At 39.5% G+C, this 17,150-nt stretch overlaps 2 protein-coding genes across 2 annotated transcripts; one reads left to right on the top strand and one right to left on the bottom strand.

The window, feature by feature from the left end:
* Positions 1-571: 571 nt before the first annotated feature.
* On the top strand, positions 572-4,545 carry cldni (claudin i). The gene is made up of 3 exons (XM_022194559.2): positions 572-704; positions 2,058-2,190; positions 3,253-4,545. The coding sequence occupies exons 2-3, from the start codon at positions 2,059-2,061 to the stop codon at positions 3,751-3,753; spliced, it is 633 nt and encodes a 210-aa protein (XP_022050251.2). The 5' UTR covers positions 572-704; position 2,058; the 3' UTR covers positions 3,754-4,545.
* A 53-nt stretch (positions 4,546-4,598) lies between these two features.
* Positions 4,599-13,556, bottom strand: coro1a (coronin, actin binding protein, 1A). The gene is made up of 11 exons (XM_022195062.2): positions 13,427-13,556; positions 12,048-12,251; positions 9,850-9,972; positions 9,619-9,748; positions 7,950-8,131; positions 7,426-7,545; positions 6,537-6,641; positions 6,309-6,454; positions 5,773-5,830; positions 5,471-5,686; positions 4,599-4,958 (listed from the first exon to the last, which is right to left on the bottom strand). The coding sequence occupies exons 2-11, from the start codon at positions 12,243-12,245 to the stop codon at positions 4,866-4,868; spliced, it is 1,371 nt and encodes a 456-aa protein (XP_022050754.2). The 5' UTR covers positions 12,246-12,251; positions 13,427-13,556; the 3' UTR covers positions 4,599-4,865.
* Positions 13,557-17,150: the final 3,594 nt, after the last annotated feature.

Here is a 17,150-nt window from a genome sequence, read left to right as displayed (position 1 = left end):
CTCATTTATTTCCCTTCCCATGATCCACGAATCCCGGCTTAAAAAGTTACGCAAAAAAACCCACCCGTCACATCACAGTTTCGACAGACGTAGGTGTGTATTAGAGGCGGTGGGGGGTTACTTGGGATGTGCAGCTAAGGAGGCCTGGCTGGTATTTGTTTGTGTAGACGGTGGAGAAAAATGGGGGCAGTCTCCCAGGTGACTCACCGTTGTTATTTTTTTTCTGGTAACTTGTGAACGATACAAACAAAATGATTCACCCACCATCATCATCATCATCATCATCATCATCATCACAATTACACAAACCTCTGTAGATGTTTCTTGGTCAGTTTTGGCTACTGATGCCAAGATATCCCAAGTTTTTCTCTATAAACTCAAACGTTTTTCCATTGGAGACCTCCTTAGCTTCACAACAGGATTAAGGTGGGACAAGAGAGGGAAGGATGGAAGACAAGCTATAGGACAAGTCCAGTCTGGTCTTGAGGTCCTTCCCTTCTCTGTATAACAAAGCTTCAAGCTGAGCCCCACCTACATCCCACATTCCTCTACAAATACCCCATTCTCTCTTCTAGCTCCTACATAACACTTTTGTACATTTGAAAACAGCATCTTTAAAACTACGCACAGGAAAAAAAAAAAAAAGAAAAGAAAAGGAAGGACCTCAACTGATACCTCATCTAATTTTTAATTTTTCACAAAAGGTAGGAATGTTTTTTTTATGCACCTTTTATTCAAATGGGCAGTCTGAGTGCTGAAAAGAGACGGGACTCTGCAAAAGCTTGAAATAACAGAGGATGAAAGGATCGGCCGAGGATTAGTTGGATACCTTTTTATTTTATTAATGGACACGAGGAAAAAACACGTAAAGTGCAAATAAACAGCCATTAGAATAGGATAAAAAGGCTCTCTATTTGTTTTATCTGTGCTCATAATTTTTAAGTGTCTATAATAGAATTGACAGGAATTACCTAATTTATAAGGAGAAAAATATGTATGTTTGATTGCAGTAAAATCAAGAAATAAAAAGTCATTTTCAGGATGAGCTGAACTTTCAGGAATAAAAACATTATTAAATCCACTAACTCACATCAGATTAGTTTTCAGTGTTTAATCTGCTCTGAAAGTTTGCTATCTGGGGCGGGTCTCATATGCTTAAAAATGCTTAAAAGTAAGATATTTTTATCCTGGTTTAAACTTTGACTGGGTTATTGGCCATCCTTTGCTATTTCAGTAGATTTAAGGCGGAGAAAACAAGATTTAATGATTACCAGAGGATATAAAGTTGGAGGCATTTAGTTTGGTCGACAAAACGTGTCCCATGGCGGGAGATTTTACGCTTTTCTGTATGAGTGAGAAACAAAGAGAAAGAGTTTGGTCTATGTGCAATTAACGCAGATGCCATAGAACATCCTGAATTGATCTCAGTGCCATGTACCTGTCTGTTTCGCTTCTCCAATTTTTGAAATACACATTGTTTCTTGATAAAAAGACAAACCCTGCAGTTAGGGCAGAGATTTTCCCAAGAAAGAAGTTGTGAGGGAGGGTGCAGCAAGTCCTGGGTGGAGATCCAGGGTGTGCAGGCCTGTTGGGACACGAGCTGTTGTTTTAAAAATGTAGCCCTGCACCACATCTTCTGTGAGGATCTATCAGAGGGAGCGAGTGTTTGAGTGTGCCTTCAGATGTGATCACACACAAAAACCCCACAGATTAACTATAATACTGTCTAACAACACACAAAGACATGTTACATCCTGGATTTGTGGAAGAAATTGAACAACTCCTCCTCTAACTAGAACAGCAAATGCTAATGAGCTGCATTTAAACAGCAATTAAGTAGAAGTACAGGAAATTAAGAGCAGAATTTTAGGATCTAAGTAGGAAAAAAATGGAAAATATCATATTTTAGGATACAAAACGGAAGACAAATGAAACTTAACGTACGAAATAGTTAAAGAAGAAAACATAAAGACTGAACAGAGTGCTGTGAAGCAGCAATAAAAGCTTGAATGATCTCCCTCATGCCTCTTTGGTTTCTCTGTGTTTTTGTTTTCTAGAATGGGATCTGTTGGAGTTCAGATTGTATGTGTGGCCCTCGGGGTCCTCGGCCTGATTGGGGCCATCGTTTGCTGCGCCGTTCCTCGCTGGAAGGTGTCTTCCTTCTCAGGAAGCAACATTGTGACTGCGCAGGTAACATTTTAATGCAAGAACCTACACTACACAACTACAAACAAAAGACATCAAAAATGACATAAGGGGCAACTTGTTAAGGTGATTTCTGTTTGTTTTCAAATCCATAAAAGTAGCTGCACTGATTTCCACACTTTTACATGAAGACCTAAAGAAAGCAGACTATTCTATTGAAGTGTTTAGGACATTTTACCAAACTAAAAAAAAAAAAAATAGCAAAATTGAAATATTAAAAATCTTGTGCATCACAAAGCACACTTAAAAGTAAAAGTGAATGCCAGAATATTGAATATAATGTGTTTTTAGCTCAGGTGAAGCTGATGTGACTGATTTAATAAAGCTTTGGGTAGTTTAGAAATAGCAGTGCATAATATTATAAAATTACATTATATGTTTTGTAAATGATACGTTTGCAAAGTGACCCAGGCTGTCAGATAAATGTAGTGGAGTGAAAAGTACAGCATGTCCTCTCTACTTACTGGGAAGTATTATTAACCCTCTTGTGGCCTTCATTTACGGGCACCAAAAAATATTGTTTCCTTGTCTGAAAAAGTTTTTAAAAATTCAGCAAAAAAATTCCCCAAATTTCTGAAAATTTGCAAAAACCTTCAGGAAGAAAATTCCAATAATTCATTCAAAGTTTCCCTTCAAAAATGTGTTTTATAAAAATCCCCTGAATTTGTCAAGAAAATTCTTGTAAATCTTTTAAAAAATAGGTTAAAAAAGCCTTAAAATATCTAGTGATTGCATATATACCAGTAAAAATTCTAATATTTTCATTAAGAACATTCACAAAAAATCTACCAAAATCCAGTGAAATTTGCTGGATTTTGGTTCATTTCTTTTTTTTTCCACCAAAGAAATTTTGAAAATTTCCCAAAAATGTTGAAAATGTGGACATCAGAAGTTTCACTGTGAAAACAGTTTGTTTTTCCACATTATCAAACTTGAAAACGAGTCAGTTTGACCCGGAGGACAACACGAGGGTTAAGTGAAGATACTCGGGTTAAGTAAAAGAAAAGTACATGAACTGACTTTGTGTTTTTATTTCTGTGTGAGTAGAGGACTCAGGAGGGTCTGTGGATGAACTGTGTGGTGCAGAGTACCGGCCAGCAGCAGTGCAAGAACTACGACTCCCTGCTGGTGCTGTCCTCTGACCTGCAGGCCGCCCGCGCCATGACCATCATCAGCTGCATGCTCTGCTGCCTCAGCCTCCTCGTCCTGTTCTGTGGTGCCGACTTCACCACCTGCATCGAGAACGAAGACGCCAAGCCAAAGATCAGCCTGGTGGCCGGGGTGGGCCTGCTGCTGGCCGGCCTGTTGATCATCATCCCCGTCAGCTGGTCCGCACACATTGTGGTGAGGAACTTCAACGACCCCCTGGTGAATGCTTCCCAGAAGATGGAGCTGGGAGCCTGCATCTTTGTGGGCTGGGGAGCCGGTGTGCTGCTGCTTCTGGGTGGAGGTCTGCTCTGCTGCTTCAGCAGGCCCAAATCTGGCTCAGGAGGAACCGCCAAGTACTACAGCAACAGCGCCTCAGCCCCCAACAAAAACTACGTGTAGTGGCTTTAAAAAAGGGACCAGTGTTTGAGAGAAAGGAGGGCAGAGGGATTTAGTTGGTAAAAGACCGGGAAGCACAAAAAAGTAGATGAAACCAGGGGTTATTTTGGAAAAGTGTAAATATGAAATGCTGACACTAACTTGGTTCCATACTAATAGTTACTCTAATGATGTTTTTATTGTGGGTATTGGGTAATTCATACATTATGAAAGTAAAAGCCGTAAATTATAAATCAAACTCAGCATTTGAATATTTTACTTAGGTTCCTGCCTTGACATATAAATCAGCTACAGTATTCTAGCTTCAAAACTGTTGCTTTCTACTTATTTTTCTTGAAATATATGACCTCAAAATTGACTTTAAAAGAACAACACAAGTGTAAAAGAACATTAAAGGTTCTGAAAATGTGAAACGTGTATTTGTGAAAAGAAAAATAAATAGATTTTGTGAGCTCTAAGCTCAACATTTAAAGAACCAAATGGCCTTTTTAAATGCACTAATGGCTCATATTTCACATATAGTTTGCATGTTTAGTCACTTGTCTGTTGTTCCTCTTTTATCTTTGATGCTGTTAACTATCTGCGGTCAGAAATAGCGACAAAATAGTCTTTAACTAAATGTGTCTCAGTAAGCCTCAGGGAGCGTCTGTGTGCATTTGTTTCTCTGATGATATGTTTTGAGCATCCACGTTACATTTCGTTTTATAAAACATTTCTTGTTGCTCATTTTGTTTTGTTTCTCATTTTGTATGCTGACAAGTATTACTGAATAAAATTTGGTCCATTTCAAATGTATATTCCATGGTTTCTTTCTTCTTTTTTTTTAAATAAAAAAGGAGTCAAAAATGTACTTGGAAAATACAGAAGACTTTATTTCAAACTAAAAGCATATATTAAAATAGGATTTTTTTTAAACCAAATAAACAAATTCAAGCTTCAAGCCAAAAATAAAAGTTTTCTAACATCCACTGTATTAATCTCTCCCTTTGTCTCATTACAATGAAAAGTTAACAGCAGTTTTCTCCCTCTAGTTGTCCTTCTTAGTTCCGCTGCTTATCTCTTGACTTCTGCTCTTGGTATATATTTGTGGTATATGTTTATCAAACTTTCCGGGTTTAATGTTTGCTCTCCAGTTCACTCACACGCTTGGTCAGAACCTCTATCGCTGCTTTGAGGTCGTTCACCTCCTTCTTTAAGGACTGAACCTCCTGAAAGACAGAAAAACAGTCTTGATGTTAGTCTGATTGCATATTGCAGCAATAGCTGTTGCTTAGTTGGATTTTCATGGACAAAAAAATATGTTTTTCCTTGTTACTGAAACTAAAAAATTACATATTTACAGCAAAAAGCAGCATAATTACACTTTGAAAATACTTCAGAAAGTCCTGCATCCCAAACTGTACAGAAGTACTGGTAAAGTCTGGAATAAAAATCAAAATATAAGTAGTTCCTTAAGGTGGAGCCACATTAAACTACTTTCTATAAGTACTTCAGGTTTCATCTGTAGAAAATGCATGAAAAGTAATATTTAAGTTGAAATTAAGTTAAGTGTAAAACCTCATTCAACAACTAAATCTATTAAATAAACGCAGTTGAGTTAAAAGTGTTACCATCACCTCTTGAAATGCTAAAAAAAAAAGTTTAAAACAACATAAAATGGAAAAGCTTAAGGTAAAGTAGAATTCTTTTTATTGTTTGAAAGTCTATTTTAGAGACTCACCCCACTGCTGTCCTGCTGATTCCCTGCAGAGGTAGTCGTGGTCTTCATGAGACTCTTGTGAACTTTGAACTCCTTGGCTTTGGTGGTCGCTGCGAACCCGTCCTTTAGGGATATCAGGATCGGCTGTCCATCTTTGCCTTCAAACCACTCGTCAGCTTCAACCGAGGGCTCGGGGCCGATGGTGTCCGGGTACAGATCCTCCTGGAACAGATCCGACTACACAAGCAGAGAGAATAAAGAATGAGTGACCCACAAACTCATTCTAATGGATAAAAGTGCACTTCAGCTCGTTAAACCGTTACCTTGCGGGGCACCGTCATGACTACGGGCTCACATTTCCTCTCATGGAGTTTGTAGAACCTAAAGGCAGAAACGTTAGTTCATATTTCAGGTTGTTGTGTCAGCATAGGTTGAGATAATAAGCCTGCTTTGGAGGCAGCAGACAGATTTTGCCCTCAAAATGTCAAACAATATAAGCAAGACAAAGAGTCGATGGCTATGCTGCAGTTCAGGGAGGAACAACGGTGCTTTGAGGTGAGTGTTTATGTAACAGTGAGTAACATGCTCATGCTGTGTTTACTGACTTAGTTTGTATTGGCTAATTGTTACTAACATAAAGTACAGATGAGATTGATGTGGACATGAACGTCTGTACCAAACTGCACTGTTGCAAACCTACAAATGCAAACCTGCTGGTGAAATTAAAGGAAAAGCTCCTTCAGCGCCAGTGAACACCAGAAAACCAGAGGTGTAGAGCAAATGACCAAGCAGCCACAGTGTAATCATGGATAAAACCAACTTACTACCTTTGGTTTTTACAAGACACAAACATAACTACCTGGCAATTTCACATTTGTTGACCTCCAGACCCCTCTTGGGCATGTATCCCATCCCCTTCTGGCTCTCCTTGCTGCTGTACATGGACAGGTAGTGGACATAAGGAGCTTCTTCCGTCACCTCAAAGTAACGGATGCTGCTGTCGCCCTGTGACGAAGACAAACCAGTGAGCTGCAAGCGTCTGTGTGGGTGAGAATGACACACAAAGATTTCAACATCTTGGTCTGACCTTTCCACAGAGGTAGACGACGCCAGTGTCTGGGTCGAAAAATGGCAGAAGGACGCCGCTGCTGGTGTCCAGCTCCTGCAGGGTCAACGGCTCTCCAAAGTTCTTCTGTTAAAGAGAATCAGATACACAAAGTTGTGCATTTGTTGACATCTGGTGTAATACACTGTGTAAAAAGGCTGCTCTGGCAGACGACAGGTAAGCCGGGGATCTATTTAATTGAGACTGATGTGGGTAATGCAGAGCAAACACCCTCAGGGCTGTAATGTGGGTGTTGTGAAACATCAGTGTTGTAAATAGAAGTTACTCCCTTGTGAGGAATAACAGTTTCAATACACCACGAAAGCTAAACTGTCCAAGTCCACTTGTGCTCCTAAAAGTGTTTTTATGCTTCACTGTGCAGAGTTTGACACCAGAAAGTTGTTTTTAAATCATCTCCTGAAGGTGGAGACAACTTGTGTTCATCAGCTCAACTTTTCAGCTGAAAAATATCCTCATTCATTCTATTCATAGAGTCTGAAGGTTGAGATTTTGTTTATCAGACACAGTTTATCTCGATATCTTAAAATTTGTCTGGAGGGGATATTCAAAGGTGTATTTTCCACAAACCTAAAACCACTTTTTTCCAAGTTTTTTTTTTCAAGAAAAGTGTTCTTCATTTGACATAAAAATCATGATGAAATTTCCAGGCACCGACCAAAGTTGAAAGCTAAACCTTCAATAAACAACACATAATATGTTGTTTCAAGCAGGAACTTGATTTGGTGCTCACTGAGTTACATACATTTAATGTTTTAGAGAAAAAATGTCCACGGCATTTTCATGGATATTTTTAGGTAAGCGTGAGGATTCTAAATCTTGGTGAAGTTTTTCAGTCTGAAGTGACACTCACTGGATCCCACAGCGCCACCTGCCTCTCACTCATGCGACTGAAGCCGGTAGTGAGGATCTTGCCGTCGTTCACAAACACAGCCCTGATAGGCCGGGACCCCTCATGAGGTTTCTCCCTCTCCTGCAGGTGAAAAGTTTAACACAGAACAGTGCTGTAAATGTTCTAGAAATACCCATAAATAGAAAGAAAACATAAAGTTTTAGCATTAAATGTTATAAATATTAAAAATCTATTACTCCATATTACTAAATAAATCCACTTCAACTTATTTTCTTATTATTATCAACAACGTGCAAGAGATTAAAGTGAAAAAAAAGGTCAAATACACATTTATTGGTAATAACTATACTGCTTAGAGCTATCATATCATTCTGGCCAAGATGATTATATGAGAAAACCACAACAGATTGAACTGTGAGTTACATGATATTCCAGATGTTTTGGAAGAAATCTAATTCAACTAGTTCTGTAAAGCTGCAGTGCTGGTGATCAAGTAAGAAATGAGGTCAGATGAGGAAACCTACGAAGAGGACGGTGCCTTTGCGTGGATCCAGCACGCGCATGGTCTTGTCCTTGCAGGCGGTGAGGATCCTGGAGCCGTCCCTGTTCCAGCAGGCGCTGTAGATCAGGTCGGTGTGCACGCTGTCGATCCTCACTGCTGCTTCCCCACGAGCCACGTTCCACAGGATCACCACGTTATCGCAGCCTGCAGGGTCACAACAGTGGCAGACATAAAGACGGGTTAAAGGGCTTCACTTTATTTTAAGAAAAAATAATCTACACTAGAGATGTCCCGATCAGGTTTTTCTGCCCCCGATCCAAGAATATTTAGCATCTGTCAAAACGTGATACCACTTTCCTATGTAATATACACTTTTTATTATCTAAGAAAATACAAAGTAAACTTTATTTAAGTATTTTAGATTAGTTGTAACCTGTGTTGGCAAGCAGAGAGCTTTATAAAGGTTTTGCTAGTAAAGGTGCACCATGACAAAGTCTACTGTGACACTTAATGACATCTGGCCCGAGAAGCTTCAGCAAACAAAGATGGAATGATCTAAAATGGTCTCCTATATCCTCGTGACGTGTGACATAACTGTCTTTACAGATCATACAATGTGTTTGAGGCTTAAAACAGAAAATTGTTCAAATTTATGACACCTAAGTGACAGCAGGCAAAGAATCAGGCTTGGATTAGTTCCAGTTCCAGTTAAAGAAAACCTTCATCACCAATTGGGACATCCCTAATTGACAATGCTATTCAAAATTCAAAACATTTTATTCAAGTCTTACAGTAAAATTCAGCTTTTGTTTCTCATTTTAAAATGCAGTGCTATGTGTTGTTCGGAATTTCACATTTACTTTTCTAAACTGTCATAGCTTCAGTGTCATTTCCTGGTCTCATGTTTTACATTGCCGCAGTATTCACAATAAACAGAGGTGCAATGACAGCTGTCATGGCCACAGAGAGCAGACTCAAACACCTTATACAGAAAAGAGAACTCAGTGAAAAGTTTGGTGAGAAAGTCTTGATAGCGTCGTTTGAAAGATGAGTTGGCTCTGCATTGAATAAAGGCCCTAACTTAGACTAGAAATGTACTTTATGAAGATTAATGCCAGGCTTAAAACCAGGGACATTCATGAATCAAAGGTTTGTACTATATTAGCAGCAGTTAGGGCTGATTATTTAACATTAGTAATTCTCTACTGTCAGGGAAAGTGCATCTTGATTTAATGGCTATTACTGACTGAATACATGTGTGGTAAATATTAAGATGTTGAGCAAATTGAGCAGGAAACTATGCATGCATTTTGTCTACATGAGCAATGGGAGCAAGTTTTAATAAGTATACTGCACTTTTTTCAATAATGTTCAGTCCAAGCAACTCTCATGTTTGAGTAAAGTTATTTAGAGACTGTCAGACAGACTGAGGCTTCAGGAAGTAATACTGTGAGCTGAAGTGTTGAGAGGGCTGAACAGTGTTGAGAGTGAAGACGGTGGAACTTCCTCTTCAACAGAGGTGTGAGCCTCACTCAACAACACACCTGTGATGTATTTATATTGCATTCATCTCCGTGTGGTTCCTCAATACACATGATGCAGTTCCACACAGAAGTTCTCTGTCGTAAAATGTAAACTGAGCGACAGTTAGTGTTTTTTGCAGGTTACTGAGGGGGGAATGTGGAGAATACCTGCACTCATCAGCACATTATGAGCAGTGGGGTGCCAGCTCAGGATGCCGACACGTTTGGAGTGACCGTCCAGCTTCACAACGGGCTCTGTGAGCGACGTGGTCAGCCCGCCGTCCGGGATCTCCCAAATCTACTCGTTGACGAAGACAACAAAGTGTGTAATTTACATGTCACATTGCAACACAAATAATATACCATGTCATGCTGTAGAGAAAGATTGTGCTTCCTTACCATAACACTGCAGTCCTCAGAGCCACTAGCAATGATGTTATCATTGTGAGGACAGAACTCAATGTCCAGAACAGGACCTGTGTGGCCACATACGGTGGGGTAGGACATGTCGATACGTCCTGTCTGCAGAGGGAAGCGGAAGAGGACGATGACTACAGCTCTCAATAAAGTCAACTGTACAGAAACAAGGAAACTACAAAAAGTAAAGTAGATAAATAAATTCAAAGCTGTGCATTATGAATATCTTTTAAATGTAAAATATTTTGGACAGTATTTTTTTTTGGAAAATATGGAAGAATTTGAGCCATATACTATATAGGTTTTTTAAATATTATTTTCTGCTCATAGAAGAACCATACAATCTGATATATAGAATAACCCGACGCAATATTGTAATTTTCCACTTACAAAGTTATTGGTGCAATATCCGAGTTTCTACACATACAAGAAACTCTAAAATGTCAAAAGTACTTATGTATATTTCTTGTTTATTTCATAATTTTCTACTAATGTCTCAATATTCTTTACAGTATCTTTGCTGCTGTAGCACTACAAATCGTATCGTATCGTATCGTATCGTATCGTATCGTATCGTATCGTACCGTACCGTACCGTACCGTATCGTATCGTATCGTATCGTATCGTATCGTATCGTATCGTACCGTACCGTACCGTACCGTATCGTATCGTATCGTATCGTACCGTACCGTACCGTACCGTATCTTATCTTATCTTATCTTATCTTATCTTATCTTATCTTATCCTATTTTACAAAGCAAGAAAAAAAAATTAAGGTAACACAGACTTATTATTAACAAAAGTTAAAAAAAAAAAGAAAAGAAAAAAACCTGATGATCTAATCCAGGTAGGAGGAGAAATTGTTAGTCAGGTGATATAAATTCCAAAGCTATGCCTTCAATTACTCCTAATGCCTTGTAACCTGGTTACAGAGCATTTCGAGGCCTGCAAGGTGAAACTGCATTTGTTCAAACATGCCTCCATGTGGGAGAGCATCACGCAAAGGGAACATAACAAATTACATGTTAGAGTGGGAAAAAAATAGAAAAAAACAACTTTCCAGCAAATCAATCAAATCTGGCTGCGGAGAGATTCTGAATTAGCTTTTTGATGTAGGTCAAAAAACTGAAAGCAAGATAAGACGAGCACAACAGCAACAGTATGTGACTCAAAGCAGGCTGACTTTTTTTTTCATGTTTCCACAGCACATTTCCCTGCAATTTTATGCCCAGTGGTCCTTTCATTTATTTTATGCCTTTGAGAATTATACACTACATGCGAGATAAGAGCATGAATAATGTGGTTTCTGCAGGGTTCACCAAGTTAAATTTAAGACTCAAAACCTCACATAGTGTGAGAATATGACTGAAAATCAGCAGGCACAATATGGCGGAGGATTATCTCACTTTTGTCAGTTTAGCAGTAATTTCTAATGATATAATTAATCACAGCAAGGATTCTGATGAATAGTAGTGACAGTGTTTGATATATGTGTTTGAACAGCCTCTTGTAGCACAAACTACTGTCTCCTAACAGACTGCAAACAAATATTTTATACATAACTTTACAGCAAATTACATCAAATATGAGAAATCATTTAAATAGTTTCTCATATTTCAGCATATTTATTTCAGTAAAGGGACTCATTTCTTTTTCTTTTTTTTTTAAATGCACAAACCTTTACATGTGTTATTAATGACAAGCCTGAAGGAACATATAGGTGATCCAAAGAGATGCTTCATTGAATTCACACACAAATGACCACTAACTGGGCCACAAGGCTTGCAATTTTCCACTTTTTCGGGGACAGAAAATGCAATAAAGAAGCCACCTAACACACTCCATAAGTGACTGCAGAGTTGCAGGGTTGAGGCCACATCCTGTCCTCCTGCACTGAGCTGACAACAAACTCCTAATATGGTGAAAACTTCTCAACGGCAGAGCAAGTGACGTATAGAAAGACTCAAAGACAGCATCAAACTTCCTTATTTAGCTGAATGAGCGGTTGTGACTGGCAGAATTCAAATTTTAAAGCACCAGCATGGAGCTGGGGATAAAAAATAGAAAAAAAAAACAATCAAGAACTTGCATCTTAAGTGGTCAACACATCCAAAAATGACATGATGAAAAGTTACACAGAAAAGCAAAGAGCCAAGCAAGTTCCGGCTCTTGTGACCCACCTTGGTCAGGGGCAGCACCATGAAGGCTCCTCCACCGCTGGCGTCCACGATCATGGCCACAAACTTGGGGTTAACGGAGCAGAAGTTGCTGTCCCAGGTCATCTGGGAGATTCGGATGTCATCGTAGCATTGGTCAGCTTTCACAGCCTGGCCAAAGACGTGACGGAACTTACTGGTCCTCACAACCTTCCTGGACATGGTGAACTGAGAAAAAGCAAGCGTTTATAGAAAAAGCAGGACTTTGTGTGTGCCAAAAAGTCTGTATTGAAACCTAATGAACCAAATCTATGTCATCATTTAAATGCATATGCTTCAACTATGCAGCAGTTTCCCCGCTGTCCCTTTATGTTTGTGTTTTCTGATACTAATGTGGAAATATACTGACGACACGGTAGAAAGACACGACAGAGGGCACCTAAAGAAAGAGGAAGCACAACCTTTCACAACTGCTTCCTCTAGTTTGTTTGTGGCAGGAACCCTGTCTCATTCTCTCTTCAATTTGCGTTCCTGAAATAATTGTGCATGCTGAAGGCAGGCGTACAAAACGACAGTACGAACATGGCACAAATAGCCCCATGCTTTAATCGCAAATTCAAGCTGCTGTGTGCTTATAAAGGTAGTTGCTAAAGTGGCAGTTACACCACATCCTTTCAGCAACAAAACCACTAACCCCTCGCTCTCATAATTTGTCATCCACACACTCGTGCTGTCATTGATTTTCCCATGAGCATACACAATTTAAATTACGTATTTTAACAAGCAAACCAAACATATACAGTGAGTGCATCCTGAACCGAGGCAGGAGTCACCTTGAGCCCGTAATAAGATTTGTGTTAAACCCTCAAATTACCCACAAGTTTAGTCAGAACTGGCTGTACAATGAACAAAACATGCATCATTTAGCTCAGCCAGTGAGAAACGCTAAATAGATTTCATTTTACCTCCATTTGTAGACTTTACTTCCTGAAATCTGCAGCTGCGCCTACAAGCTCACACTCGAATCGTGTAGTTTTGCTGCATGTGCATCACAAGACCTCTCCTGCTTCTCTGCACCTAATTTGATAATCCTTTATAGAGTGAGCCGTAATTTTATCAGGAGCCTAAATGCATGTCAATGATCTGCTTCCACTGTTGCCTGCCTCTGTTGTGATGGAAAACACTACTAAGCACAGAGCAGGAAACAATTCACTGACTAGAAACAGGATAAAGTCAGACGATGTGCAACAAAGATGCCTAATTCAAATCAATGATGTTCTGGTATCTTCACCTACCTGCTCTATAGTAAGCGCAAGTGCTACAGGTAATATCGTATCTTCTAAGATGTTCAGCAGGTGTAAATGAGCTGCAGGACAGATCAGAGGAAGATATTTCAGGCCTACCTGGGAGTCGTGTGGAGGCGATTCAGCTTAAAGAGTTTCAGCAGCGACACCAAACACCCTGCCACCAGAATGAGAACTCAGAGGAGCCAGGGGGTGAAGTACATCACAAAATGACATTGAGGAAGTGAGAATTTCAAATGAAGGTGGAAGTGGGAGGTGTCTCCTGTGACATTTTTGGGGTTAAAAAAATACAGAGGGCAATGCGAAAGGCCTTTTCAGATCTTTTGAGAGATTATATCGAGGAAAAAGTGTTAAAACAATGCAAACTTTGATTTAATGGAGTTCAGCCTACGTTCATCAGCAGATTCAAGCAGATTCAGGCCTTTGTCGCTCAGGAGTCACCTCGTTATCAGAACCACTTCCTCCCTGACATGCAGAGATCATAAAACAGTTTAAAAAGCTGCTCTGACCAACGTGATGCAGTTCACAGATGCACATGCCAGAGCAGAGGTGCAGGTTATTTTCTGAGAAGTTTTGACATAGCTTTCAGCACAGAGACACATATAGGAATCGTATTCTGACCAACTTTACTTACACTCCTCTCCAAAAGTAAGTTTATTTACTTTTGTTGTAGAAGGAAAACATTTGGGTTTGATATCAAACGATGAATATGAGACAAGAGATCAACAAGTCAGCTTTTATTTCCAGGTATTTACATCTGGATCTGATACACAACTTAGAAGGTAGCATTATTTGTAACAGAACAGCAGATTTTTAGGTGAGCAAAAGTATTGGAACTGATAGACTTCAAATGGATTAAAGTGAATAAGACTAAATAACTGTAGCAAGTAACTGTATCAACCCTGTGGCCCACTGATATCACCAAACTTTTGCATTCTTCTTTGTGATGCTTTTCCAGGCTTTCACCGCAGTCTCTTCCAGTTGTTTGTTTTGGGGGGTTACTCCCTTCAGTGTCTTGTTCAGCAGGTAAAATGCAGCTCTATAGGGTTTAAGTATGGAGATTGACTTGCCCAGTCTACAACCTTCCACTTGCTCCCCCATGTTCTTCCTTGTTTTGGCAGTGTGTTTTGGGTCATTATCTTGGTACACAATGAAGGATCTCCCATTCAGTTTGGTTGCATCTTTCTTTATATTGGCAGACAAAATGTTTCTGTAGACTTCTGAGGTCTTTTAGCTGCTGCCATCATGTGTTACATCATCATTGAAAATTAATGAGGCCATCCCAGAAGAAGCCATGATATTAGCTCCACTGTTTCATAGATGAGCTTGTATGTTTGGAATCATGAGTAGATGCTTTCTTTCCCCAAACTTTAGTCATTTCCATAACTTTGATAAAGGTTTATTTTGTCTCATCAATCGGTATAACTTTGTCCCAGAAGTTCTGAGGCTCATCTCTGTACTTTCTGACAAATTCCAGCCTGGCCTTCCTATTCTTCTTGCTAATAAGTGATTTCCATCTTCTGGTGTAGCCTCTGCACTTGTGTTCATGAAGTCTTATGTGAACAGTAGATTAGATTGTGATACCTTCACTCCTGCCTTCTGGAGGCTGTTGCTGATGTCACGAACAATTATTTTAGGGTCTTTCTTTGCAGCTCTCACAATGTTTCTGTCATCAACTGCTGCTGTTTTCCTTGGTCTGCCTGTTTGATGTCTCTTACTTAGTCCACCAGTGGTTTCTTTCTTTCTTCTTCAGGACATTCCAAATGGTTGTCCTGGCTTTGGCCTATGCCTGTGCAATGTCTCTGATTTTCCATCTTCTCTCAGCCTCATAGTTGCTTGTTTTTCATCCATAAACAACTCTCTGGTTTTCATGTTGGTTACACCTCCAACTATAGATGCAGTCTGCAACGCAAAACCCAAATCTGAAACTGAATGTAGACATTGAGTGCTGTATGTTGTTTGAATAATCAGTGTAATAGGACACACCAGGGCAACAAAACATCCATCCTCTATATACCGCTTTATCCTCACTTGGGTCGCGGGGGGTGCTGGAGCCTATCCCAGCTGACTCGGGCGAAGGCAGGGGACATCCTGGACAGGTCGCCAGTCTGTCGCAGGGCTACATACATAGACGAACAATCACACTTGCATTCACACCTACGGGCAATTTTAGAGTAATCAATTAACCTCAGCATATTTTTGGACTGTGGGAGGAAGCCGGAGTACCCAGAGGAAACCCACACATGCCCAGGGAGAACATGCAAATTCCATGCAGAAAGATCCCAGACCCACCCTTCGTGCTGCAAGGCAACAGTGCTAACCACTACGCCGCTGAGCAGCCCCAGCAACGAAACAGACTTTAGTCAAATGTTCCAAAACTTTTGCTCACATAAAAAATGGGTGGGTTCAAACAGAAGGTGTTACCTACTAAGTTGTGTATCAGATCCAGATGTAAATACCTGGAAATAAAAGCTGAAATGTTGATCTCTTTGTCTCATATTCATCGTTTGTTGTCAAACCCAGATGTTTTCAGTCTACAGCAATAATAAAGGAATTGGCCTCACTGTCCCAATACTTTTGGAGGGGAGTCACTTTGATAGCAGCATAACACCAAACCTAATAGTACATTAGTTGGCACTGAGCTGTTTTATACACAAGTTCACTTTACTGGTCAAGACTAGGACTGCAACGATTAGTCAGTTTATTAATTAGTTGTGGACTATTAAGCTACAACTATTAGCTTCTTAAAGGTGAATATTTTCTTGTGTCTTTCCTCCTCTATGGCAGTAAACTGAGTATCTTTGGGTTGTAGACAAAACTAAACATTTTAAGTATTTTATTTTCCAACTTCTAATACAGTTACTACATCTAATTGTTTCTGAAACTGAACCTCATCTATTACCTTTAACTTTCTATCACACTCAGAATTGTATCTCACTGTACAGTTTAGATCTAAGCTTCCTCAGCTGGTACAGATCCACCATGAAGGTTATGTGTAGGAATGAACTCAGTCCTTCCAGCCAATATATGATCACTTTGTTCTCAGGCGAACACAGAAAATACTGTCTGATCGTTCTCATATTCTCCACAGAGATATGAGCTCTGACCCTCTGGCAGGGGATAAAGAGTGGCCCGATGTAATTAAACCACTTTAAAAGCTCGTTTACGGCTCCTGCAATTAAAATTTAAACTATGTTGATTGAGGCTGCAGGGCGATGGGAGTCACTGGTTGTGTCTTAAGTGCAATTTGTGTAATTTAGAAATGTGATTTGCTACAGGAGTGGCTACAACTGCAGAGACAATAAAATATCATATCATATCATATCATATCATATCATATCATATCACGCTTTGTCTTCGTTTTTAGTGGAGCTCACATATTCCACTTTCTCCTGGCCAGAAACAATAGATAAAACATTTATAAAAACACTTATTTATTATCATTCCTATTGATTAAAAAATTTGAATGTTAAGGTTAAGAAAATTAATGAAAGTAGCTTCTGCAGGCTGCTTTCAGCTTCACAGAGGGTTGTTTTGCTTCACTGAAACAGGCACTGAGAAGATTTAGATAAGTTTTATAAAAGTGAGTGAAGTTTATGATATTGTGCCGCCACGCATCGATGGTGTTACCAGCAAGCATGCTGGTACCTTTATTAAAAGGAATTAGGGATGAGTTGCCCTCATGCATGAATCTTAGCTCAATAATAACCTAATTTTACGTATGATTCGTGTGGCAGTGCTGTTTGGATTGTGTAGGAGTAGTTAGCATTAGCATTTAGAGATAGCACTAGCAGGTTTGGAGAGTCTACATGCATAATTTCTT

This window comes from Acanthochromis polyacanthus, chromosome 21, assembly GCF_021347895.1.
Source record: "Acanthochromis polyacanthus isolate Apoly-LR-REF ecotype Palm Island chromosome 21, KAUST_Apoly_ChrSc, whole genome shotgun sequence".
NCBI classification, from domain to species: domain Eukaryota; kingdom Metazoa; phylum Chordata; class Actinopteri; family Pomacentridae; genus Acanthochromis; species Acanthochromis polyacanthus.
Note: the sequence above shows the minus strand (reverse complement) of the source record. Positions and strands in the feature narration are given on the sequence as shown.

What these genes read in the sequence shown, in the direction of transcription:
- cldni (XM_022194559.2), top strand. Translation starts at nt 2,059, where the DNA reads ATGGGATCTGTTGGAGTTCAGATTGTATGTGTGGCCCTCGGGGTCCTC. An exon ending in GCAACATTGTGACTGCGCAG is followed by an intron (nt 2,191 to 3,252) that starts GTAACATTTTAA and finishes CTGTGTGAGTAG; the next exon opens with AGGACTCAGGAGGGTCTGTG.
- coro1a (XM_022195062.2), bottom strand. Translation starts at nt 12,245, where the DNA reads ATGTCCAGGAAGGTTGTGAGGACCAGTAAGTTCCGTCACGTCTTTGGC. An exon ending in TCGTCTACCTCTGTGGAAAG is followed by an intron (nt 6,455 to 6,536) that starts GTCAGACCAAGA and finishes TCTTCGTCACAG; the next exon opens with GGCGACAGCAGCATCCGTTA. An exon ending in TCATGACGGTGCCCCGCAAG is followed by an intron (nt 5,687 to 5,772) that starts GTAACGGTTTAA and finishes CTGCTTGTGTAG; the next exon opens with TCGGATCTGTTCCAGGAGGA.